This window comes from Patagioenas fasciata, chromosome 2 (genome assembly GCF_037038585.1).
Source record: "Patagioenas fasciata isolate bPatFas1 chromosome 2, bPatFas1.hap1, whole genome shotgun sequence".
NCBI lineage: Eukaryota > Metazoa > Chordata > Aves > Columbiformes > Columbidae > Patagioenas > Patagioenas fasciata.
In genome coordinates, this window is record NC_092521.1 from 65,571,289 (window position 1) to 65,596,704 (window position 25,416).

Genomic DNA, 25,416 nt, shown 5'->3' on the forward strand with positions numbered 1-25,416 from the left:
GTTTCAACTGCTTTTTTTCTTATGGGTTCTGCTTCTAGTAACATGTCTTGGATTTCCTCAGTAACAACTGCTCTTCAGAGTGACCTGGGGTTGGGCTGGGGATTCTGTTCCAGAGAAGGGATAGCATTAAATCGTGTGAGTTTTTTTAACTGGAGAAGGCATTTTTATTTAAGTGCTGCCTTGGATCAGGGACAGATACACTCATGTCTTTGCAAAACTGAGTTTACAATGAAACAACAAGAAACTAATGGTTGTGTCGATACTAATAAATTCAACAGTACCGGGGAATTTTTCTAGACACTGGGAGGTGGTTATCTGCAGTGTTGAAATGTTAGGATGATCCCTATTGTGAATTTGGTCTTGGCAAAACAGTATTTTCTTAGCAACCTTTGTGCACCTTTCAGGAACTAGCTTGGTCCAAGGGCCGGTTCCAAAAGACTGTTTGCATGCAGCCAGACTGTTTAGGAGGCTAGGAGAGCTTAATGTGAGCTGGTTTATGCCAGTTAACCTCAATGCCAGAGAAAGTTCCTAGTCATGTTTAATTTAATAGTATAGCTGTGGACTGTAATTACATGTTTATTTCTCCTGGTTTTATATGGAATGCAAAAAGGTTAAAAGGGGCAGGATCATCTCACCACCTGCTATGAAGTCCTCTCTCAGGGCATCTTGGAAGAAGGCAAAACGACTGCTTAACAATTTAGTCTGTGGCCCTTGTTGGCACAGGTACTGTCTCCCCACTTGCCCCACCCAGACAGACACAGCAGAGGACAGATAGAGGCACTGGCCAGAGCAGATGTCGAGAAGATTGCCTACGTGGTTCCCCAATGGCAAGAAAAGGCTGAAGCTGCTTCTGTCACACCAGGCTAGGCACACTCTAGCCTAGCTCCCCTCTCCGGGAGCGCAGATGAAGAGTGTGGATCTCATGTCTCAAATCCTCATGATTCATTCATATAAAATACATTTATTCTGGCTTTTATGCTGCATCAACTGAAACAAATTGTTAATCCTTGCTTTGCTGTGTGACTCAGAGAGATGAAATGAAGCGTGTGAAGCTTGTTCACATAGCAATGCCACTAAAATTAGAAGGGTCACAGCGGTTCTTTGTGGTTGGGAGATACATTTCCTTCTACCTGTAACTCGCTAGAAATCTTTATCTGAGGCTGCTTGAGACTGTAGTAGCCTTCTTGTCCAGAAGATTCTCTTTGGCAGCAGAGCTTTCCTCCTGCTCTCATGGCAAAGGTCTGTTTGGGAAGCTGCCAACCAACCTGCCAGTGATGTCAATACAAAAGCCGTGTTTGTACCCATGTAATTTTGAAAAATGGAATTGGAAAGACAAGGATGATTTCATAGAGTAATCTGAAACGAGTAGTCTTTCTGCCTTTGGGAGTCACATAGATGGTCACCCTAGTATGTTAGCAATTATTCTTGTGCGACCAACCATTATTCAGCTCAGATGATTAAGCAGCCTACGAATCAAACTAGTACCAAAATGTATTACTACTATGTGATGATTACCCTAAAATTGGCTGAAAACCATGGTTGAATTGTCTGTAAAATAATTTCTGTTACAAGTCATCTTCTCCCCATGAGGATAAGTAATAAGTAATTTTTTTTTCATGTTAGAATGCAATGTGTTTTTTCTTTGTACTCGTCTGAAATATTTTGTCATTGTCCCAATATCTTCAAAGCTGGTAGCTTTATAGCAGCTTTTAAGAACTGAGAAGTCTGTTTTATCAGTCTTTTGCACCTTTCTGGGTAGCATATTGCTTTGTGGAGGTCTTTTTTTCATATTTACAAAGCATCATTGGCCTGTGTTGGGAATTCACATAGCCATTCTTTCCCATTGAGGTTCACATCCTGCTGTGATAAATGTCAAGGTGAAATATGAATCAGCACAGCCAGGTGTACATTCTGTGTTGTTCCAGCTGTTCTGCCTAGGCTGTTCTACCCAACTCCCCAAGGTTCTTGTTCCCTGTATAACCTCACTATTTGTCAGCTGTGGGTGAAATAGAATGTCATAACTTTGTTTTACCCAAAATTTTAGCTCTCATGGAGTTTAAGGCTAAGAGGATGCTCTGCCTCGGGGATGGAGGGGTGGGGGCGAGGTAGAAGAGAGGAGACTGGTGCAGGGCTCTTTCCAGATCTCAGTTAAGAAAGACCTGACAACAGATGGCTTAATAGGGTAACTGGTTTAATAAGACAGAATAATAAATGGAGTTTATAATAGCTTGAATGACCAAAAGGGTGAGTTTTCTCTTCATGGAGAGGATCTGCCCTGCATAGCACGCCATGGGGAAAATCTGTCCAGGCTCTGTCTGATGCTGCATGAATGTGAGGTGCCCGGCATTTACAGGGATGGAAGATTTACTCACTATCTGTCCTCTTCTTTGTATTATGGACCTTTTTAAAGCAGCTACCTAATTAATCCATTTCTTGTTGGTCCTTTCTTATTAAGTTTCAGAAAGAGCCCTGCACTGTTTCTTTCTCTCCTACCTCACCCTCCCCACCTCCCCTCCAGTGCAGGACACAGTAACACTACATCACCTAGTCAAACGGCCTTTACTGTTTAAACTTTTCCTGACAGTCCAAGATTCACTAAAAAGTAACAGCAGTGGTTCTGAAATCTGCTTGCCTGGGTCTTAACAAGACTCGCTGATTTAACAATGTTTATCTCCAGGAGATGCTGTTTAATGTGCTCTTCGATGAACAGTGGAGTAAAAGTATTTCAGGATTCTCATACATGGAAATTTTATGAGCAGCCATTTTACTGGCTTATCTCCATTGTAAAATATTTATTTATCTCTAGAATCTGCCAACAGACACAGTGGCTACAGTAAACAATTTTTTTTGCTGACAGTGCTACTCTCTAGATGTGTAACTCTTAAAGCAGCACTACTTTGTTGTTTAGTACATATATGCTTCTCTAATTCCCTGCTCACAGACCTGTCTTTTGAAATCCACCAGACTTCATGCTGAATTTTTTATCATACCTAGATCTCAAAATATGATCTTGGCTACTCTCTTTTGTTTTTCTTTTCCTTTTTTTCTCTTTTTCCTAGGCAAAGCAAGAAGAATTAGCTGATTTTAGCATATTTTGATAAGAATTAAATCTATATTTTTAGTCAATATCTAATGTAAAAACCTAACCTATGTTGGGGGTAATATAGTACATATATTGTTTACTAAATGTCATTCCAGAGATTCCTTGTACTGTTACTCTTCTAATGTAATGTGAGTGTAAAGTTTCATATTGTAATAAAACATTTTTTACAGATTCTTGGTTTCCATCTCTGTAACTCTTATAGCAGACAAAGATACATGATATTTAAACAAATATTCAGAGTAAATGGAAGCAACCTTTATCTATAAGTGTGAATTTCATAAGAACTTTGTCAGTCTCTTATCCTTTGCAAACATACATTTGGAAATGGATTCTGAAATCGCAGGATACCTTTTTTTTTTTCCTGTGTTAGGAATATACAGGTTAAGAGACCACATTTAAGTGACTGGCAACTCATCATGCAAATTTTTATAAAGATGTGAGAAAAATCTCTAGAGTTTTATTTTCCAGAGGAGCAAAAAATGAGGAGAAGAGTCATTTCTGTTATCATTATTATTATTTTATAATCTGTAGGGACAATCTTAATTTTCTCTTCAACTGACAATATATTACAGAAAACATTGTATGGGTTGCTTCATATACCTAATATACAGCTATTTCAAGTGTATTGCGATTTAAAATCATTGATCATTGTGTGATCAATAGATCATTCTGAAAATAGTATTACAACGTTCTAAAATTGTGTTGAATAACTGTAATGTTATGCTTGCCTTCCCATTTTAGGTTAAAACAGTAGGAGAGGAAAAGAACTGCCGTCATCTTAAACGTGTATTGCTTTAAAAAGTACCCAATATAGTACATGTCCCATTGAATAAATGTTATTTGCTCTTGCCAAATAATTTGTATTAACCAACTTTTAAATGTTTGCAGGCAAATTTAGCCTTGCAAGAAGGAAGACTTGCAGCTGCCCAAACAGAACTGAATAACGCACAAATTCAGCTGGATGAGAAGCAAATGGAACTGGATCAAGTACAAGCCATGTATGATACCGCTGTGAAAGAGAAGCAGGCTCTACTTGATGATGCTGAGACATGCAGAAGGAAAATGAACAATGCCACAGCTCTGATTGAAGGATTAGGTGGAGAAAAGGTATGAGCACATATGAGTAGGTTTCCAGGACAAAGTAAGTACTCAGTTTTGAGAATACTCCATGATGATCATTAGCAGTGGTCAAGAAATTCAAGGCATAGTGACACTTTGATATCACGACACTACATTTTAGTTATACGTATGTTTTTGCTTGAGCTTAATGTATCTAACAAAGTAAAACAACTTCTTGTGTTAACTTAATGCTTCTGTATGAAGATTTATGTCATATCATACAGCTCATATTAGGATAAAGTTCAGATTTAAAGCCAAGGAGCCAAATTCTTTTTAGCTTTAATAAGAAGAGGAATTAGGCTTAACCTAAATAATTGCCCTAAAATATTTATAAGGATTACTCTCTTTTTCTCACCAAGTATACAAGAACAGGAATTTGAAACTTAACTAATTTCCTGAATTCTGTTTGAAGTTTTTACAGAATTATGGGCTAATCATTATCCTTTGCACTGCGCTTGAAATTTACCTTTCCTATGCAGATTTTTCTGGCTTCAGCCTGAAGGTTTGCAGAGGAAGCACGACACTCTTTTTTTTTGTCATCTGATTATTTGCTTTGATAATTCCTTGGTTGATTTCACACAGAGTCAAAATTGATGAGAGCTTTGACTTCAGCCATTGCATCCTGTGAAGCCAGGATTTCAGCATTTGTTTGCATAGCTGTACTTCAAAATATATCAGTCAAAATGTTAGATGCTTTATCATATTTTTCAGTGAATTTATAAATTTAAGAGCAACACCAAAATAGGAAGTTATGGTACCTTATTGTGGGTTTTCTGAAGCCTTGTGCTATGAGGTCTCATAAGAGCTGTTATTCCATTCTACTTTTGAAAATTCAGACAAAAAAATGAAAGACTATATGTGGCACTTTGAGCCTTGGCCAAAATTGATATTGGATTAAATGTGTATTTTCTAAGTTTAAAACACGGAGATCCTGACCAAGATTGCATGCAGAATTATTGGAATGGAACAGAAATCTGGAGAGAAAGGAATAACTAAAACTCAAAAGGAATATTCAGAAAAATCACAGAATCATAGAACAATTAAGGTTGGAAGGGATCTCTGGAGATCATCTAACCCAACCTGTCTGCTCAAAGCATGGTCCATCAGAGCAGGCTGATCAGGGAATTGTCCAGCTGGGATCTGAATATCTCCAAAGACAGAGACCCCACTACCTCTCTTGACGACCTGTTCCAGTCCTTGACCACTCTTACTGTAAAAACATGTGTCTGTTTGTTCTTTGTGTCTATTTTGTTCTTGTATTTCAATTTGTGCCTGTTGTACCTTGTCCTTTCACTGGGTAGCACTGAAAAGAGTTGGGCACCATCATCTTTACACCCTCCTATCAGGTATTTTTACATATTGATAAAGTTCTGCCTGAACCGTCTGTTCTCAAGGTTAAACAATCTCAATTCTCTCAGCCATGACTGCCCCCAACCTTTACATCCTTGACCAGGTATTTTTTGTTTGCAAGTCTGAGGCTGATCCAACAGCCTTCCCTCATTAGATCCTCAGTTACCCACACTAAGAATTTTTTGTCAGTGCACTCCTTAAAACCTCCTGGTATGCTTGTGTCTTGCTGTGTTGTCTGCTCTTCAGATATCAGGATGGTTAAATTCCCCCATGTAGATCAGGGCCTGGGAATGTGAGGTTTCATCCATTGTATGAAAAAGACTTCATCTACTTCTTCCTGATTACCTTGTATGTAACAGACACACACAACATGACCCATGTTGGTTTGCCCTCTAATCCTAACTGCTAAGTCCTCAGCTGGTGCATTGTCCCCCCTAGACTTTCAGATGCAGAGCTCCGTGCATTCCACCTGCTCTCTCACATGAAAGAGAACTCCTCTCCTCACCTCCCCAGCCTGTCCTTCCTGACAAGCCTGGACACATCTGTTGTAGCACTCTGGTTGTGGAAGCCTTCCCACCATGTCCCCATGGCACTGGTGCAGCCTCACCTGGAGCACTGTGTGTAGTTCTGGGTGCCACAGGATAAAAAGGATATAAAGCTACTGGAGAGTGTCCAGAAGAGGGCTATGAAGTTGGGGAAGGGTTTGGAGGTGAAACGATATGAAGAGTGGCTAAAGTCACTTGGGTTGTTCAGCCTGGAGAAGAGGAGACTAAGAGGAGACCTCATGGCAGCTACAGCTTCCTCACAAGGGGAGGAGGAGGGGCAGGCGCTGAACTCTTCTCTTTAGCAACCAATGACAGAACCCGAGGGAATGTCAGGAAGATGTGCCAGGGGAGGTTTAGGTTGGACATGAGGAAAAGGTTCTTCCCCCAGAGGGTGGTGGAGCACTGGAACAGGCTCCTCAGGGAGGTATCATGGCCCAAGCCTGACAGTGTTCAAGAAGAGACTGGACAATGCCCTCAGACACATGGTGTAAACTGTGGGGTTGTCACATGCAGGAACAGGAGTTGGACTCCATGATACCTTCCAACTCAGGACATTCTATGATTCTATGACCCCACGAGATCATGACTCTGCAAACACATACAGACCCCTCTAATTGCTCAGTTGTTCTCCATGCCTTGCACATTAGCATACAAGCACTTCAGAGAGGTGCCCAGCTGTGCTAATTTCCCAGAAACAGTATGAAAGCTCTCCCCAGCGTTCTGTCTGGTAGGCACTTCTTTGTTTATGTGGATATGCTTGGGGTGATCCTCCATTATCCCTGCTTTCTTGATTAAAAGGTCTCTACTGTTTATATCACCACACACATTTTGTTTGTCGACCTGGTCTTCTACTTCTTCACATGATTGCTGTTCATCCTCTCCCTTCCACTTCTTTCTTCCTTTAAAGCACTTCTTACCAGTTTGACCAGCTTGTTGGCTTTTTCTCCACTAGGTCAGGTGGTTGCCATCTCTTCCAAGCAAACTTCTATTTCTGAAAAGAATGATTTAAGGCCAAAAGTATGCCTGGTTCAAAGAACAATTATTTACCAGAAAGGTATAAATTCTTAAGTCAGATCTTCATTTTAGTTTTGTGCCTGCTTAATCTAACTTCTTTATCAATTTTTATACACAGCTTCGTTGGACAGCAAGCAGCAAAAACTTTCAAAATCAAATTGTTGATTTAGTGGGTAATGTTCTTCTGGCCACTGGATTTCTCTCTTATTCTGGACCTTTCAATCAGGAGTACAGGAATTTGTTGCTCCAATTGTGGAAGAAAGAGATGGACAACAGCAAGATTCCATACAGTAATGTAAGTATTCACACTCTGTGCTGACCTTACTCTTCGCCTTGCAGAGAAATAATGTTCAGAGCATTCTGTTCCAGAAAAGTACATAATTGAAAGATTATTAACAGGCTGTCACATTCCATAAAATGTTAATAGATAAAAAAATCTGAACAGTTGTTGTCTGAGTTTCTAAAAAAATGTATTTTAAGATCCTCATAACACTGTCATGCATTGAAGGACTGGTATATAGGCCATCGTTCTGGCAAATCTGAGTGATACGCTGTCTGAGGTCAGCTGCTCTGGGAAGAAATTGCATAATATGCGAAATGCAGTAGAACTTACCAACTTAGAACAGATTTACCTTATCATAAGGAGTTCCATCAGGTAGTCACAGTTTCCCCCCATAATTGGTGTTTTTTTGCAAGTGCCATGTTGTGTCCATAATTTCAGTCAAAAATTAAGCAAATCAGCCACAGCCACATCAAGGATTTACTGAAAGTGGAAAATGCATATATTGAAGAAAACAGTTGTAACTCTCTCCCTCAACAGTTAAAGTTATCTCTTTACAATGAATCCCTTGTGAATACGTGGTTGAGAATGCCACCCCACAACTGGTATTGCTGTGCCACTGTAGTTTTCCAGGCAGTCTTTGAAGCAGTGGCTCTGAAATTAGACCCATAGGATGGCACAGAGGTGGGGAGATTGGTCCATGGCTTCTGGGTTGGATGGGAGTTATGCCCCAAACAGCTTCCAGGGACCCAGCAAGATTTACTCTATTTCCACTTTTACTACCTGGAGTCTCATGTACTGCCACTAAAAATCTCTCTGGATATACACTTTTCACTGTAAACTGTGTATCTAGAATATAGAGGATGAATTTGAATGAAAGTTTTTTAATGTATTTTTTGTTTCTTACATATTACATCATAAATTCTTTAACCTGCTGTTCTTAAGATATTAAATACTGAACACAACAAACTAGTCTAGGAATGAAAATGTCCATTATTTTCTTTTAGGATTACTTAAGTACAACATTTTAATAATTCAGATTTGCTAGAAAATACCTGTAAAATAGAACTGAACAGATTTTCCTTTTTAAAACTTCACACTTTTATTCTTAGTGTAACTTGATTCATTCTTGATTGACATAAAAATACTCTTACTCTCAATTATAGAAAAGACCTTTGCACATTTTGAACCAGGAAACATCACCTCTGCACCTCCATGTTTTATGAACTGATACCCTCCTGTCTTACCCTCGGCTGTGTACACACCATTCAATTTAGTTTAATTTGGAGTGTCTTATTGAAATGATTAAGTTAAACAAAACCTGGATTTTGTAAAACTTGGTTTACATTGCTTCAGCTTGCTCTTAAATCTGTGTACATTTGTCACCAGTGAGGCTGTTCTCGGCGAGTCGGACATTACAGCTTCTCCTTAATTGGCCTAAGTCTGTGCAGGCAGAAGTGACCTAAAATGCAGTGGAGACAGGGTCCCATCCTGCAGCTTCAGTTCCCTGCCACATCATATACTACCTTTATTAAAGTGAGCAACCTGCACGCTGGGACTATGATACAGGGCAGGTTCCTTTACACTAATCTTTTTGTTTCCTTTTATCACTACCTGCATCAGATGTTCTGAACCTGGCAGCTGTGCTGGTGTGTAGGCTTTGCTCATGGCCAGCAGCAGCCTTGTCCCTCCTATTCCATAGGTTTTAGGAAGTCTGTCTAATATTCCTCCTTTCATCTGGAAGACACATTCATGCTGAAAGCAGAATTTAGGCTGTAATAATGAAAACTGTCTGAGTAATTTATCCATGTTGCCTACCACTTGGTTTTGTGAATACCTGCATACGTTTTTTCCAGCTGTAAAGGTTGGAGAATTAATTCCAGGGGTGGTCTTTCCTATCCTTTTGACAGAGCAGGTGCTGCTGGCAAGTTCTGGGAGCAAGTGTTTAACCTGTGTACAGCTGTAGCTGTACCGTGTGAGACAGTTGAAGGTAGATTAGTATCCCTCCTGCATCTTCTTCTCAGGTTCTTGGGGAATTTAACACTTAAAACCCATGTTAGGGAGACCTATTTGCTATGAGAGGTTTGTCATGCTGTTCGTCTCATAGAAGTTGCTTGTGAATATATATATATATTTTTTTTATTTTTTTTATTTTTTTTTTACGTTAGGTAGTGCATAATGCTGCTTCTAACAGTTATTAACCTTGACCTGACAGAGTGAACCTCACAGCCCAACCCAATTTATGCTATGACTTACAATACAAAGATGAATGATTTTCACTTACCCAGCAAAGCTCTTTGAAAGCTCCATGTGATAAGTAATATGTAAGGCCAGGATGGATTTATTAATAAAGTACCAGTAGCAGTGCAGTCTGAGGCAAGATTCTTTACCAGTGTGGTATGGGAGTTTATCCTACACACATTCATCCCAGGGAAGGTCTTTCTCAATTTCAGTGTACAAAATGTTCTTAAAAGCTACTTACCTTAGGGAATATCTGTCAAGATTCTTACCAGTTAAGCACTTGGGTGTATAATGTCCTTAGAAAGCAAGACATAAAGAACTAAAATTCTGCCTCTGTGAAGATATTCTGACCACATTACTACTCAGCTGCACCCACTTTTTGATTGTTTGTGTGTTGCCTTTTTTTCTTTTTTTTTTCATATGGACAGGTTAGACCCCAAATGCCATAATTACCGAATTTCAAATGATAATTATAATTCTGTTTAGATAGTTGTTGTTAAAGACAGGACTATGATTTCAATGATAGCGTATGGAAGAGCATTTTATTTTTTTCCAGTGAATTAAGTACTCACAAAAGGCAGCATATGGGCTTCTCATGATACTTCACATCACAGAAAGAAAACAGCTTTGCAGTTCAAGCAAAAGGCTTGACATCTGCCTTACTTTGTCACAGACTGACTGGCTGTGGGTGTATGAATCATTTAGGCATAACAATTTAAAGAGAGCTGTTTAAAATTAGCTGTCTATCTGTGTAGTTAGATACTTAAATTAGCTAAGTTTCAGAGTGACTGATATTTCCTGCTACAGTAAGAAAAAATTCAAATATTTTTAGACCCCACTCATCTGCTTAAGGAGGTAAATATGGTTTTAGATTCCAGTTGCTGAAAAATTTGGCTATTAAATGCTTTATTGCCCTTTTCACAAATGAAATTGGATTATTAATTTTTCTCTCCCTTCTGAGAATGTTTTGTGTTGCTTCATTCAGATTCTCCAATAATCAGAGTAGTAAAAAAATCAAAGGGATAAAAAAGCTTTTGAGTCTTGCAACCACTGGTATCACTAATGGTTGTGATTGTATCACAACTCTCACAGTAGTTTAAATTTTGCTTTAGGCTTTGGATGCTGAATTATGTGATTTTTACAGGAATAAAAGGCTTTTTCTTTGTTTTTAAACGTGTTGTTTGCGGAGAAAGCTTACATGTAGCAATTCTTGAGTGAAAAACGTAAGGAGCAAATAAAAAAAAACTCTTCAATTTTATTCTTATTAAACTCACATCACTATTAAGCTATTTTTCTAATTTGGAGAGCTTAGTTTGTGATTTTAAGCACTGTTTTCTTCACATACACATTCTTGAGATGCCAGGCACTGTTCGTAGTGAATAAAATAAAGCAGATTAGTCGACATGTGCAAATCAAACTTTAGGAGAACATATGAGCTGTCAAGTGTTCTGACCACAGCAACAATAACTTTCCATGATAATTCATGGTGACTGATCCGTAGTACATTTCCTCTTTCTTCTCTGAGTCTCTTACAAACCATCCTGTATTCATATATGTACTTGGAGGGCACTTCACAACTTTACAGCAGGAGAATGTTCTTGTGACCAAGACAACCCTTCCTCTTGAGCTAGCAAGAAAAGAGTTTGCCAATACTAAAATCAGTTCGTCATTAGATATTGAACTGGCTTCAGAGTTTCTCTGGCACTCTTTGATGGACATTAAAGCCTCAACAGAATTCACTGTCATTATTGCCCAATTTTAATGATTTGGATGTTGAACTTTAAAGAAAGGAAACTATAAACTATAACTACCAAATGCATTCTATCATGCATTATGATTGCAATAAGAAGAGAAACCTTCCATCAAACATTTTAGTATAACTCCTCTAACTGGTACTAATTTTGTAATCACATATTTTCTATTAGGACCTGAACCTTACTGGTATGCTTGTTGACAATGCTACAGTGGGTGAATGGAACCTCCAGGGTCTTCCAAACGATGACCTTTCAATTCAGAATGGCATCATTGTCACAAAAGCATCTAGATATCCTCTGCTGATTGATCCACAAGGTCAAGGAAAGATATGGATTAAAAATAAGGAAAAAGATAACAGGCTCCAGGTAAATAGTTAATTTAATATTTTTTATGCATGTGTTATGTCACATCATAGTTAGCAATGGAAACTTTTTTCTGTCATCGTACTTTCATCATGTGTAATTTAATTCTGATGTTCATAGTATAGAGTTAGGCAGAAATGACAACAAGACTGATGCAAAATCTGTGACCTATCTGTTTCAGGGTGAAATAGCTTGCACTACTTTGTCATCTCCCAGAAAGACTGTTTCAAGAGCAAATTGGAATTATACGTTATGCTATATGTATTTTTGTGATGAATCTTTTAATTACTTGTCATAGAGAAAGAGAAATGTAGAGGGAAATAAATGACTTACAAAATTAACACCTGACAGGATCAGGCAGTTTTTGCTGCATGGCAATAATGTTTTAGGGTGAGCATTTTAAGAGGAAAGTAGGGAAAAGAAAAAGGGAGGAACTGGGAAAAAAAAGGTGTTCTGAGGTAGAATGGAAATCTGGTGATCTTTGGGGCGTATCAAACATGAAGCCCGAATTTAGGCTGTGTCTCTGCATCTTGATGATTAAATGCATGTGATAAAAATATTAGTTGCTTCATTTTTCTACCCTTCTCACTTTCTGTTTAGCAGTGCATCCTGTTTGGGACCTGGGTCTTCTAGTTAATTCAAAACTTCCTTTTTTTTCCCTTCTAATCAGCCTACCCTCCATGCTTTATTACATCAATAAGGATAAAATGGGTTATGATAAAGATCTAAACAGATTATATATTTTCAGGCCAGATGAGCATGATACTGGAGTTAGTAGTTAATAGATCAAGTCTATCCTACAACTGTAGATTATCACCTGAACACCATGCTATACTATCTTCACTGAAAATAAGAGTGATGGGTAAGAAAAAGAAATTGAGAATGAAGGTAAGGATGGTGACATCCAGGGAGCTGATGACATTATGGTGATGTCATTAGCTAGATCTTTAGCCTTCTGGAGCTTGACCTGGATCTGTATTTCCTGGAACTGTTAAGAAAGGCCCAATATTCAGTCCCACACCAAATCCAGTTTCTGGTAAGTTGCATGTGCTCAAAAAAATCATATAGAAATGCAGCTAGAAATGGGGAGCATTTACTGAGAAGAGTTAGAAAAATAATATGCAACATTCAAAGATCTTGCAAGAGTGGGTGCCTTTATTAAAAATATGATGAAAAGCTCTCCTAAAACATATAAGTGCTATTCACAGAAGAATTTAGGCGTTTTGTGACTGTGTGAAATCTATTGTCTTAGGGTAGATAACATGGCTTCCTCTAAATTACATCAGACCTTACTTTGGCACCCCACAATTGGATCAAGAAAAGCTAGTGTGAGTAACTGGAAACAATAGAGAGAAAGACGTATGTCATATTTCATCCTCTTTGAGACTTGCATTGCCTGCCTAGGATTTCAGAGAGCTGCCAGGCTTAGCTGAAGAGTGGCAACAGTGAGTCTCTTTCAGTGAGGGACCTACAATGACTCTGCCATGCTGTAGCCTTTTCCCCAATAATTTTGACGTGTCCTTCAAGCTGCAACTTCAGTTCCCTCCTGTAAGTTGCACTGGGTCTGTATTGTCCACCCTCGAGGTGGCTGCTCTCACCACGTGCCAGTGTGCAGCCTGCAGAAGGTGACTGGGAATACACAGGTTCCATTCTCTACTCCAGTAATTCATAAGGATTCTCTATCACATACTCACCAAAGCAAGGGCTGGGAAATGTAAATTAAAATACATTTCCCTCTCTCCCCACTATTCCTACATTAAAAGCGATAATTACATTTGGCAGATGAGCTAGAGAAAAACGTCTACCAGGCTTGCCCTGTGGTCAATATGTGTGAATATCCAGCTGATGAAATTTGTGAATCCTGACAGGGCTTAACTACTGAGCTGCTGAGTACTCTCAAAACTTAGAATACACACAGAAGCAGCCTTTGAATGCAGAGGAAGCTTTCTTGATGAAAATTCGATTATCGTCAGGTGTCAGCTGTGTTAGAAGAATCTGAGTTCTCTCCTTGTAAAGTCCAGGAGGAACATGGTTATGTCAAGAATCTAAATACCAGAGTATTTAGATCATGCATTTACATCTGGGATACTGTAATTTGCCATGGTCTTGTTAGGGTTATGTTGTTGCTCAGTAAGACAGTAACCTCATCCCTCAGTTTCATTTGGACTAAAAATGTAAGCAACGTGCTGTTTTGGTGGATATGTATATACCTACATTATAACAAGCCTAAAAGTGCAGAGTGGTGGAACACAGTATTAATTTTTAAATAATACACTGTTTTAAGACTGTGTAATGTGCCTCTAGGTATTTTAATTACACCTTTTTCAAAGAGCACTGCCTGCAAGACAATGATTTATTTTAAAAACATGTCTATCCTAGGATTTTTTCTGGTTAAAAAATTACCCCAAACCATATCTTAACAGATGGCTGGGAAGGCTATTCAATTATAATCTCAAAGGCTTATGTTAAATTTATTAAATTTAAATAAATGAAAAGGAGTCTATGTGATTTTTAGCAATTTTAAGACTTCATATTCTAAAATGAGAACTGAATTGGAAATTCAACATCTGATGTGAGACCAGGCCTCCTATGTAACACTGGTTCCCAGTCTGAACACTAAAAATATTCCCCTGCTTCCCATTAGTGTTCTGAGCATAAATCCATTAATATTTAAAAGGTATTAAGATACTACAGTGATTAGATAGATATGTAGATAAGTAAATAAATAGGTAACAATAAAGAAAAACATCAAATGTGATCCCCTTTTCTGCTAAGCGTAAAGCAAAACTTCCATTCATTTCAGCAGAGGTTTACTGTTGGCTCCCAAAATGTAATCATTTGTGTAGGTATCTCAGGATGACTGTAATTTTTGAAAGCTGCAATAGATTTTATGCTGTGTTCTATGTGGTTGCAAATGTATGCTATATTATGAACCAATCTTCCTAGGTTACAGCTATGAACCACAGGTTCTTCAGAAATCATATAGAAGACTGCCTGTCCCTTGGACGACCTTTGTTAATAGAAGATGTTGGAGAGGAACTTGATCCTGCTCTTGATAACATCTTGGAAAAAAATTTCATAAAATCTGGTTCCACACACAAAGTAAGATGAATCGTGAACATGAAAGTAAAAACCAGTAGGGGAGTTGCTGGGTGTCTGGTAGTCTGGGCACTGTCGAGATTCACACCTTGGCAACAGTTAGAAAGATGAGCAGTGAACTCATGGGGCTGGGGATTTTTCACTCTTTAAGCAAAAAGTTTAAAAAGTATTAATGAAAATGTAGAAAAAAGAGTTCACCTATTTTTCACTGGATAAAAGAACTGCTTTTCCGAATTCAGCTTTTGAAAAATGAGTAAAATGTTTTATTTTCAGGTGAAAGTAGGTGACAAGGAAGTAGATCTGATGAAGGGGTTTACCCTTTATATGACAACGAAATTGGCCAATCCTGCTTATACTCCAGAAATCAGTGCAAGAACAACAGTGATTGACTTTACTGTTACTATGAAAGGGCTGGAAGATCAGCTGCTTGGCCGTGTCATACTCACAGAAAAACAGGTATCTAGTAGTTTGCACTATTTGTACAGAGGGAAGGCCTGTTCAATATCTGCACCATGAGTGGGTATATTCTATGTCTTGGTTGAAACCAAATGCAAAAACAAAAATATGAATGAAAGTTTAGGGGATGTTGCATTTGCTGCAAGACAATGTGGAGCTGTTTGTTGATTGAATGGAGGGACCTAGACATTTATCTTAAGACCTGGCCTTGGAAAGAGAAGAAAGAAAATTATTCATTAAAAATACATCACAGGCATATACATGACATACATAAAGCATCTTTATTCCCTCATATATAGCAAAGGCTCCTTGTTCAGTCAGAGACCTCTTTTATTTCTGAATTCTTTTTTCAACATAATTTGAATTACATGAAAAAATGCTTATGAACCCAAACTACTTCTGCCAGCCAGACTATATTGTGCAAAGAGATATGAGGTTTTTACGGAGCCCTTAACAGTGACTTGACTCTGCCCTTACTGAAATTTCCATTGATTATGTGGAAGCAAATATAAAGGGGAAAATCCTTTCTCAGATATTTTGCAAGAGTTTTATTTTATAATATAAAATCTGATACATCCTCCAAAATAATTCAATTCCTAGGTAGTTCGTGTTTCTTTTTGTGTGATGTAATATAACAGCCTGCTTATCTGAAAACTGAGGAGTCAATTCATCATAGGCAGTGGGGACAAATCTGTGGTTTTTACTGTGGCAGTCATACTAATAAATACATAAATGCTATGGTCCACTTACACTCAAATGAAATATTTGCTTCGTTTCTCATTAAAGTGAAAGCATAGAAGTTGTATTTCACATCCAATTGAGTGACTTATTTATTTCAAATCAAACATTTCGTCATTGTGGCTTTGTGAGAAAAGTAAGAAAGATTAAGGTTTGGATTAGCAGAGCTGCTGTTTTCAATAAGTAACTCAGGTGGGCTTTTTCATGTGAGGGCAGTTCCCCACCTAAGGGAACTCATTCTGCCTTCTTCAGCTTCCCAAGCCATGTTCTGACCAGTGTGCTTTAGCGGTGCTGTCACTTTCTCTGGCCAACGCCTTTGCACTTTGCTCAAACAAGCGTTTGCTGAAGCAAGGACTGGAGTCTACATGCCCTTCCTGCAGTCTGAAAGTCACAACCAGAGGACAGAAAGTTATTATGCCCAAACTTGCTATGAATTGTTCCATGAAAAATGGAAAAGCTATGACAGCAGGTACTGAGGAAAAGCAATCCGTTAGCAGGGTGGGACAAATGCTAAGGATGCAAAACTTCTAATCTTCACTCCAATAGATGTATATTCATGTAAGCAAAAGGGAACAGCATCAGCAGAAGTAGCTGGGACTATCCTGACTAACTTCCCTCTGATGGGACACAGAGGTGTAAATCAGAATAGAAGCAAAATGGGTTTCTCATGACCTTCATATAAAACTCATCTCCCGACACACAGATGCCCTCACTGTGTTATTTTCCTGGACAAAACTGTTAGAGAATTCTTATTGAATTTATGTAGCAACACCTTGACTGTGTTCTAGTTCAAAAATACAGTCACTGAAAAATATCCCTCCAGTGCTGAGTATCAGCTGAAGAGAGCTGCAAGGGCAGCTGGTTAGTAGCAGCACACTTGCTGCACAGGGACATGCTTGTGGGTGACCAACTTTTATTAAACTTCTTCCCTTTTGCAGATATGAAGAAATCATCGTTGTTCTGTCTCTCCTGTCTCAATAAGAGATGAGTGTCCTGGTGTAGATAGCCAGAGAAAATGGAGCTCTGATAAATTTAGTTCAAAGACAAGACAGAGCATGAACAGAGAATCTGAAGGACAGGTTTTCTATTACAAACTAGAAGACAAGTGTATGACCACTGACTGAGCTGAAGTAATAGATTAAGGGAACCAAGACGTTCTTAAAGATTGCTATACTGATCACTGAAATATCTGATCAAAGAAGTATTTATTCTCAGTTTAAAGGTTGCTCCTATAACTTTTTGAAAAAATAAATTGTCAGCGTATTTTTGTTCTTTGATAATGAATTACTGCTGCTATTTGTGTCCAGAACAGCTATTTTTTATGTTACAAATGCAATTGTGAAATCCTCTTGCAAACAAAAGCTTGGCAACTGGCATATCTGTTAATTTTCTGAAAGATGCTCTTTACAGGCTTACAAATAGAATGGATGAGGTGCTTGTTCTTAAACTAAGCATGACCTTAAGTAGAATTTAAGCATGTGCTTAAATGCATGCCTGAGTGTTCTGTAGAACTGCTCCTTTTGTGTAATTCTAATCTTTTTTTGCATTAATGATACAGAAAGAGGTGAAAATGCAGAAAACTTGAAGCTGAATGGCTGATGCTTAAGTCATTCTCTTCTTGGGATGCAGTTATTTGTATCTTCCACGAAGCTACATTCTGTAGCCCTTAAACATAATACAAACAGGTTTCCAAATAAGAAGTTTATGAGAGTAAAGAAATTTCTCACTTTTTTAAAATATAGGAGACCCTCTTCTTTTTCTCTAATTTGGTATGTTGGCAAGAATGAAAATAAACTGAAGCCGTAGGTGTAGGTAGACTGGTATTATTAACTGGCCTTTTCTTACAGGAAGGTTGACTTGATTAATGAAATAATGGTAGCCAGCAGGGGTATCCCTGAGCTGTGTTGGGCTGAGCAGTATAGATGCCTGATTTCACTTGGCATTTGTTGACTTGTCTGTTGTTCCCTTGCCATTGTCTGTCTTGTAGAAATAGCATGAAAGTTCCATATGACATAGATAATTATTGTAACGTTTCCTATTTTATAAGCAGTAGCAGAGCCTATCTTGCAAAGTCACAGAATCGTAGAAATTAGAAATGGAAAAAGTCATGCGGTCAACTTCTCTAACAATGTGAAAGCCATCCATACAATGCATCTTTCAGTCCTGTGTCTGATTTAACACTAAATACTTAATGTAATGTGGCTTTTATCACTTCCCTTTGGAAACTAGCTTTAGTGCTTTGTGCATCTGACAATGAGGAAGCTTTTCCTGGTAATCCTGATATGTTTTTGCTCCTCAGTATGCTGCATTAATCAAATAAACGCAGTATACATATATAATATTTCTGTATATAATATATAATATTTCTGTATTTCTGAAAATGTTGCAAGGCCCCCAGTCTGTCATTAACGAAATCACATGTTTTCTGTGTCATTATAAGGAGTCTTTCTTTGAATTAATCTTAAATATTCTAAGGAAAATTTCTGAATGCAGGAACTGGAGGCAGAACGAGTAAAACTGACAGAAGAAGTGACAAGTAACAAGAGGAAAATGCAGGAGCTTGAAAATAATCTACTCTTCCGTCTAACCAGTACGGAGGGGTCTTTGGTTGAAGATGAGTCTCTGATAGAAGTCCTAAGAATCACTAAAACAACAGCAGAAGAGGTGAATTTTGAATACATTTTGTAATGTAATTTAAAGAGTATTTGTAGACAGATTTTTTCCTCTTCCTTCCCCCCCCCTTCCATTGAGAGACATTATATAAGATCCGACTTCTTAACAAATAAATAGTAGAAACACTATCATTTTTTCTTCATAAAATGTTGCAAAATTGAGTTTATATTCCAGACATACCTTGCAGGTGTAAGTTTGAATCAAATCCCATTGTGCCTTGGTGTTTGAACACATGAAGACACAATGTCTATGTTGAAACACTGACAGAGGGAAGCAAAGCTCAACTAAAAATACCATTGTGATCTTAATCAAGACCTTTTCTTTTTTCTTGTGCAATATAAATCACAAGTGACATGACTTAATCTTCATGGTCTTTTCCATTAATTTTAAGGTCAGTGAAAAATTAAACATAGCAGCGGAGACAGAGGTGAAGATCAATACTGCACGTGAAGAGTATCGGCCTGTTGCTGGTCGTGGTAGCATCCTTTATTTCCTAATTGTGGAAATGAGCTTGGTTAATGTCATGTACCAAACATCCTTACGGCAGTTCCTTGGCATTTTTGACCTGTCAGTGGAAAGATCTCAGAAATCTCAGATCACAGCAAAAAGGGTAGGATATGTAATAGAGCATCTCACCTATGAAGTCTTCAAGTACACAGTTCGAGGACTGTATGAAAATCACAGATTCCTGTTTATGTTGCTTCTGGCACTGAAGATTGACTTGCAGGCCAAGAAGATTTCACACACTGAATTTGAGACACTGATCAAAGGTAATTTCTCTAAAAACGTGCCTGTTTACATATCTCTGTGAACTGCCAAATTCTGATTTTGCGGTACATTTATGTGTCAGTATTAAAAAAGTGGAAATCTGTTACATGTTGTAAAACATTGCTCTATTGCATTGCATTATGCCACCCCTGCATGTCACTACTCAGACACAATGACAAAGAAAAATTCTAGTAAAGTTTATAAAATGTGATGAGGGGTGGACCCCACTGTCTCCAAGATACGATAAGTACAACCAGCTACTGAGATAAACACAGTCGAGTACTTGCCATCCAAATATCTCAGTTTACTTTGCAAACTCGGATTTAATGTTCAACTGTGACTCAGCTGTGTTGGAGGTGCAATTGAGCATGATACTGGAGTGGTGGTTGAGCTGAGAGGTGTTGAAGATGCACAGTCCTGGAAATGAATCTGACATGTATCACATACTGTGATACTGTGATGTGCTTTCTTATTCTGTAGCGTAAGTGAAGGGAGACTGGACTAAGCATAGGTCCTTTCTACATCTCGTCTGAAGAACTGAGTTTGAATATCCTTATAGATAGAAAAGTTTTACTCCAGCTCTATAGATGGAGAAAAAACAGCACAAAAATTACTGGGATATCAGCTTTGGGAAGCACTGAATGACTTCTTCAATCTGTCTTTGTTAAATGACTCTTCCATGCACATTCTAGGCCTGGATTAGAAAGATTTTCAGTCTCTGAATTATAGAAATAAATATATTTTTTATTACTTGTCATTTTTCTGTTTAACAATGATTGTTTTCCTTCACAATGCTTTTCACTTTGCAGGAGGTGCCAGTTTAGATCTGAACTCTGTGGAACCAAAACCAAAAAAGTGGATCCTTGACATGACATGGCTCAATCTTGTGCAGTTATCTAGGTTGTACCCTTTTAATCACCTTCTGGTGCAAGTTGTTAAGAATGAGAAGTCTTGGAAAGCTTGGTTTGATGAAGAAGCACCTGAAAAAGCTGTTATTCCTGATGGGTATGACAGTTTACTGGATCAATTCCGTAAACTGCTCCTTGTCCGTAGCTGGTGCCCTGATCATACTGTCGCTCAAGTAAGATACACTTCCGTACAATGCTTATGCCACATGATGTCTCCTGTAGAACTGCTAGTTCCAAACATATGTTGCCTGATTGGTTTTATCATAACATTTGTTGCAGAGTGAGCTATTTTGAAAATCAACTATTGAAGTCCTTATAATAAATATATGTGAAATAAATTTTAACTCATTTATTTGCAATGAATTAGAAAGGGGATTGCAAAACATGAAATAAGTTGTGCTGGAGCTGTAGGAATACACTCTTTGTATGGGACAATTAAAGTGGAGTCATGAAACTTGTAAAGCAGTTGCATTCTTCCAGTGAATCAGATGATGATACATCCGTATTTTTTTCCACAGAAGTGGAAGTAAAACAGTTCACTTTGATGAGAGGTGAATTAAAATAGCAGATAAACTGTTTACTTACTCTCCATGCTGAAGAAATAATCATTAAGACTGTCTCGTAGCAGATATTGTGAAAGAAACTGCAAACTGAAGTTTCTCCATGGTCTGTGATATTTGGATTGTTCTTCTCTATGTAGGTCTGAAAGAGATGTTTGAGCTCACGACTACCCTCTTTTAACTTTTTTTTTTTGTCTTTAGCTACACTGGAAAATAGTACTTGTGATTTCCTGCATATCCCAATATTACATGTCATGATAGCATTTGTGTTGTGTATAAGGGGCACCATTTTTTTATGGACCTTTTTTTCAACAAGACCCCTTCCATCCTTTTTCCTTTTCTTCTCTTCAGCTGGTAAATAAGAGAGACGTATGGGAGCTCCATCTGCCACAATTTAAGCAGACCAAACAATAGAGCTGCTACTGCTCATTTATCAACACTCTTATCGTCTTACACAACCATGTTTGAGAAAAAATGTCTCTGAATAGTAGTATCAAAAACTGTAATTATTTAATTTCGAGGAAAAGAGGGGATGCGTTTTGTTATTATCTTCTTTATCTCTTCTTTCCCTTCTGTGTTTGCCTAAGTGTTACAAAATTTTACCTCTCTTTTTGCTGGAGCGGAAGTTACACTTAATAGTGTATGATTAAGTTGTTTTTCCTGGAATTGGCATCTTCCTCAGTCCACCTTGTTCCTGGGTGTTTCTCTCCATAATATGTGCCTCAGAATCTGTGCCAGTAGTTTATGCAGCTGGAAAATAATGTCTGTCAGAAAAGCATTTCATATACCAGGATAGCTTTAGAAGTCCTTTTAGAAAATGTCTGTGAAAAGAGGACAATAGAGGCACAGGGAAGGTTTGACCTTTAAGGATAAAGTCTGAGCTGTGTTTATGTTCTGTAGAAATGGATATTCAGCATCAGAGACTTGAATTGGATAAGAACTGGACAGTGGAATTTCCGTTTGAAGTTCCAACAAATATATAGAAGATTGTAATTGGGTCAGATGAAAGATCTGTCTAATCTGCTATGCTGTAGAGACAGTGTCAACAATACATGCTTAGAGGAGCTAAGAATGGGGCTGGTATAGAGAAACTCTTTTGTTTGGCTGTCCACCAGGCTTTAGCAGTCAGTGATTTAGGGGCAGTATCTGGGCTGTGCTCAGAGTTGACAGTGGATCTATTCTGCATGAATTTCTTTAGTTCTCTTTTAAAAAAACCTTTTGCATCCTCTAGCAACAATGTTCACAGGATGGCTGTTGTGTGAACAGAATTCTTTCTTTTCTTTGTTTGAAGTTTACTCATCTGAGAATTTCAATGGTTGTCTCCTGTGGACTGTAACTTTTGTTACACCAAAGTTGAAAATGAAAGTTTAGAAAGTTGATGCCCTGTAATGTAGGTATTGGTAAATTCCCCATCAGTAATTAATGCTAAATATATATTTAAAAAAAAAAAAAAAGAGGAATATCGTAATTTTTTTGTTGTTGTTTTGTTTTTAGGCTCGACACTACATTGCAGAATCTCTTGGAGGAAAATATGCAGAAGGATTTATTCTTGACATGGAAGCAATGTGGACAGAAAGCGACTGTCGAACACCATTGACGTGCTTTTTATCAGTGGGGTCTGACCCCACTGAAAATATAGAACGTCTTGCAAGATCGAAGGTATCCTCTTAAATGGAATTTGCTAGAGCTGATAAAGATATGTTAAGCTAGCCTTTGAACTAGAAATGGTATTTCCACACTTTATAGAAGTTCAAATAATGATATTTATATTCATACAAGTGTTCTCTGGAAATTAGTTTTGGACCAGTAGCCAAAATGCATCTACTAAGGAAATGTAAATGTTACTTTCTTCCTTTTTCCAGTTGTGTGATTCCAATGATCCCTCTGTCTTGATCCAGCAGACTGATAATCCATTACTTAGTGGAAGTACTTAGCTATACGAACAAAGCAATACTAGTGGTTTACATTATGTCACATTTACTATAGGAGCTGACAGTAATGACAATTACAGGAAGACAGAGAAAAAAAAAAATAAATATGGTGACAAGAGAAATGAAGAAATTGGAGACCCTATCTATCATTCAATCAGTTCACTTGATGGCGATGTTCAACATTTACAACAAAGTGTCACTTTAAGGCACTCTGTGCTTTATGTTTTATGGTTCACAGTATAGATGCAAGTATAATTTTCCCAAGAATAAGTTATTCACAGTAGATCTCCATAAATTTTCCTCCCTGTTAGAATGCATCTTCCTGTAGAGATGCAGGATTTTGTACACACTAAGATTTACTTGCAAACATTGGGAGTACCCGTAAATCTCTTTAGCTAATTGTGACTGCTAAAAGACAGCAGTTTTTGCTGTCATTCTGAAGGTCCATTGCAGTAGGCAGTTTTAATACATTCTCATGGTTTAAGGAAACACAAATAGAATAATATAAAGCGAGGATGCCAAAGAGCTGAAGGGATTCCCTTGTTTGTCTACACATGGTTTATGAACAAGGCAACTTCAGCTAGTCTGTCATAACCTGGAGTTCAACTCTAATGTTAACTGTAATATTTAACTGTAAGGTTCTTGTCTGATCTTGAATTAAGATCTTACCACAAGGTGTATCGAAACCTTTCAAATTTGCAAAAGCCATTCAGATTCTGCAAATCAAACTGCAAACACAATTCTTTTTTGTGGGACCAGAGGAGCATTTCAGTAATTCTCTAGCTTTTGAAAAATGTATCTAGAAATCACGTACAGTTTTCAAGAAACATTCACAAGAGGGCTTTGAGTTTGTTTTGCTAGTTTGTCAACAAATTGTATTTAGTTCCTGTCTTTGTTTGGCTTTCTCAACTTTTTTTTTCAGAATAAACCTTTGACTTAACAGAGATTAGTTGCACCAAGGGTCTGATTTTGCTATGTATATATGATTCTGTACCTCCAAAGTATCCTATTCATGGTTTGTTGTTTTGTTGTTGTTGTTTGTTTATTTTGTTTGTTTGGTTTTGTTTCATGGTTTGTTTTTTCCTTCCTAATGATAGAAAACTTCCAAAAGATATGCTGGGCCTGTTTTTCAGTGATTTTCCTTTTACAGGCATGATTTGTAGTCTTAAAGTAGATTGTTAGTATTGATGTAACCTCTAAGTATTATCTTAATAATAAAAAATAATTGTTTACAGTAGAAAATGTTCAAATTTGTGACCAGGATTTATTTTTCACTCTAAAATTTACTAGTTCCAATGGCCTTCTCCTGAAGAAATGGAAACAGTATCTGTGACTACTGTGCTAACCGTGTTTGTAAACCAAGCATGGTCTGTTTTAAAACTAGTTGGATTTCTGCCCCCTTTAGTTTCACTTGAAGATGGACTAAAAATTTAACTTTCTGAACTAAACTGAAGTTCATTATGCGTAGCACTTCGACTTCGATTTTTATTATTGTAGAGATAGTTTCTTCTTTCAGGGAATGATGCACAGAACCTTCAAGAGAACTGTTAGGGCCATTGTACTGACTAAAATGATGGTGTTTTCATCTGGAGAGTGAGGTATTAAGATGACACAGATATATTGGTATGTCTCACTATTGAGAGAAACATTCTGCATGCAGACATTTTGATACAGTTCTTTACAGGAGTGAAATGAGGACAATCTATAGTAAAATGTATTTTTTCCTTGTCTTGATGTTTCTATAACCTTTAATGATTGTCCATTTGAGAGGTAACAGTGCTGAGAAGAACAAATTATGAGCAGATGCTTTATTAGGGAATAATGTACAAGCTGAATATTTATGCACTCTGCAGGGATAGTCATAGTCTGTGGCTTATGGGAGTGCTATGTGTAATCAGGTACATCTTAGAAAAGGCAAAGTTTTTGCTACTCCAGCACATAGCCTACTTCACGAGCTATGTAGCTTTGCTTCTTTTAGCTGTAACTTCAGGTTTTACTGACCTGAGAGCAGGATTTAAGTGCTTTCTTATCTTTGGCATTCTTTCCTCCTTCAATCTTTTGCCAGGATGTGCAGGATCATATATAGCAGCTGCATTTATGCTGTTCAGTAAAGTCAGGTCAGGGCCTGTTCCCTGACCCTAAGGCCAAATGACCCAGCACAGCTTCTGTCCATATGCTTGACCTTTTTCTCCTGCAAAAATAGGGCAGCCCCATTCATGCTATTTCGGACTGGATGACTTCCTTCTTTGTTGTTCCACAGTGAGAGAGTCCCAGCAGCAGGAAAATTTAAGATTAACCTTCATAGTTCTCAGCCAGCTGAAGACAGACCCAGATTGATATGTCTTTATGCAACTAGTTGTTCACAGCTTGAACAATACTCAGCTGTAGGTCTTGAACATGAAACTGTCCATGAGACTAAGTCAATTCTGGTGGCAATTGCAGAAACGTGGTGGGACAGTTCACATGACTGGAATGTGGTCATGGATGGCTACGCCCTTTTCAGGAAAGACAGGC

At 37.9% G+C, this 25,416-nt stretch overlaps 1 protein-coding gene across 1 annotated transcript in view; it reads left to right on the forward strand.

Moving 5' to 3' along the window:
• LOC136097897 (dynein axonemal heavy chain 5-like) overlaps positions 1–25,416 on the forward strand; it is a 170,365-nt gene that overhangs the window by 104,115 nt on the left and 40,834 nt on the right. Inside the window, exons 60-68 of the mRNA XM_071804333.1 lie at positions 3,992–4,210; positions 7,250–7,426; positions 11,578–11,772; positions 14,716–14,871; positions 15,142–15,324; positions 18,556–18,726; positions 19,127–19,505; positions 20,313–20,584; positions 22,466–22,630. Coding sequence (XP_071660434.1) covers positions 3,992–4,210; positions 7,250–7,426; positions 11,578–11,772; positions 14,716–14,871; positions 15,142–15,324; positions 18,556–18,726; positions 19,127–19,505; positions 20,313–20,584; positions 22,466–22,630 — 1,917 coding nt within the window. The remainder of the gene's footprint in view (positions 1–3,991; positions 4,211–7,249; positions 7,427–11,577; positions 11,773–14,715; positions 14,872–15,141; positions 15,325–18,555; positions 18,727–19,126; positions 19,506–20,312; positions 20,585–22,465; positions 22,631–25,416) is intronic.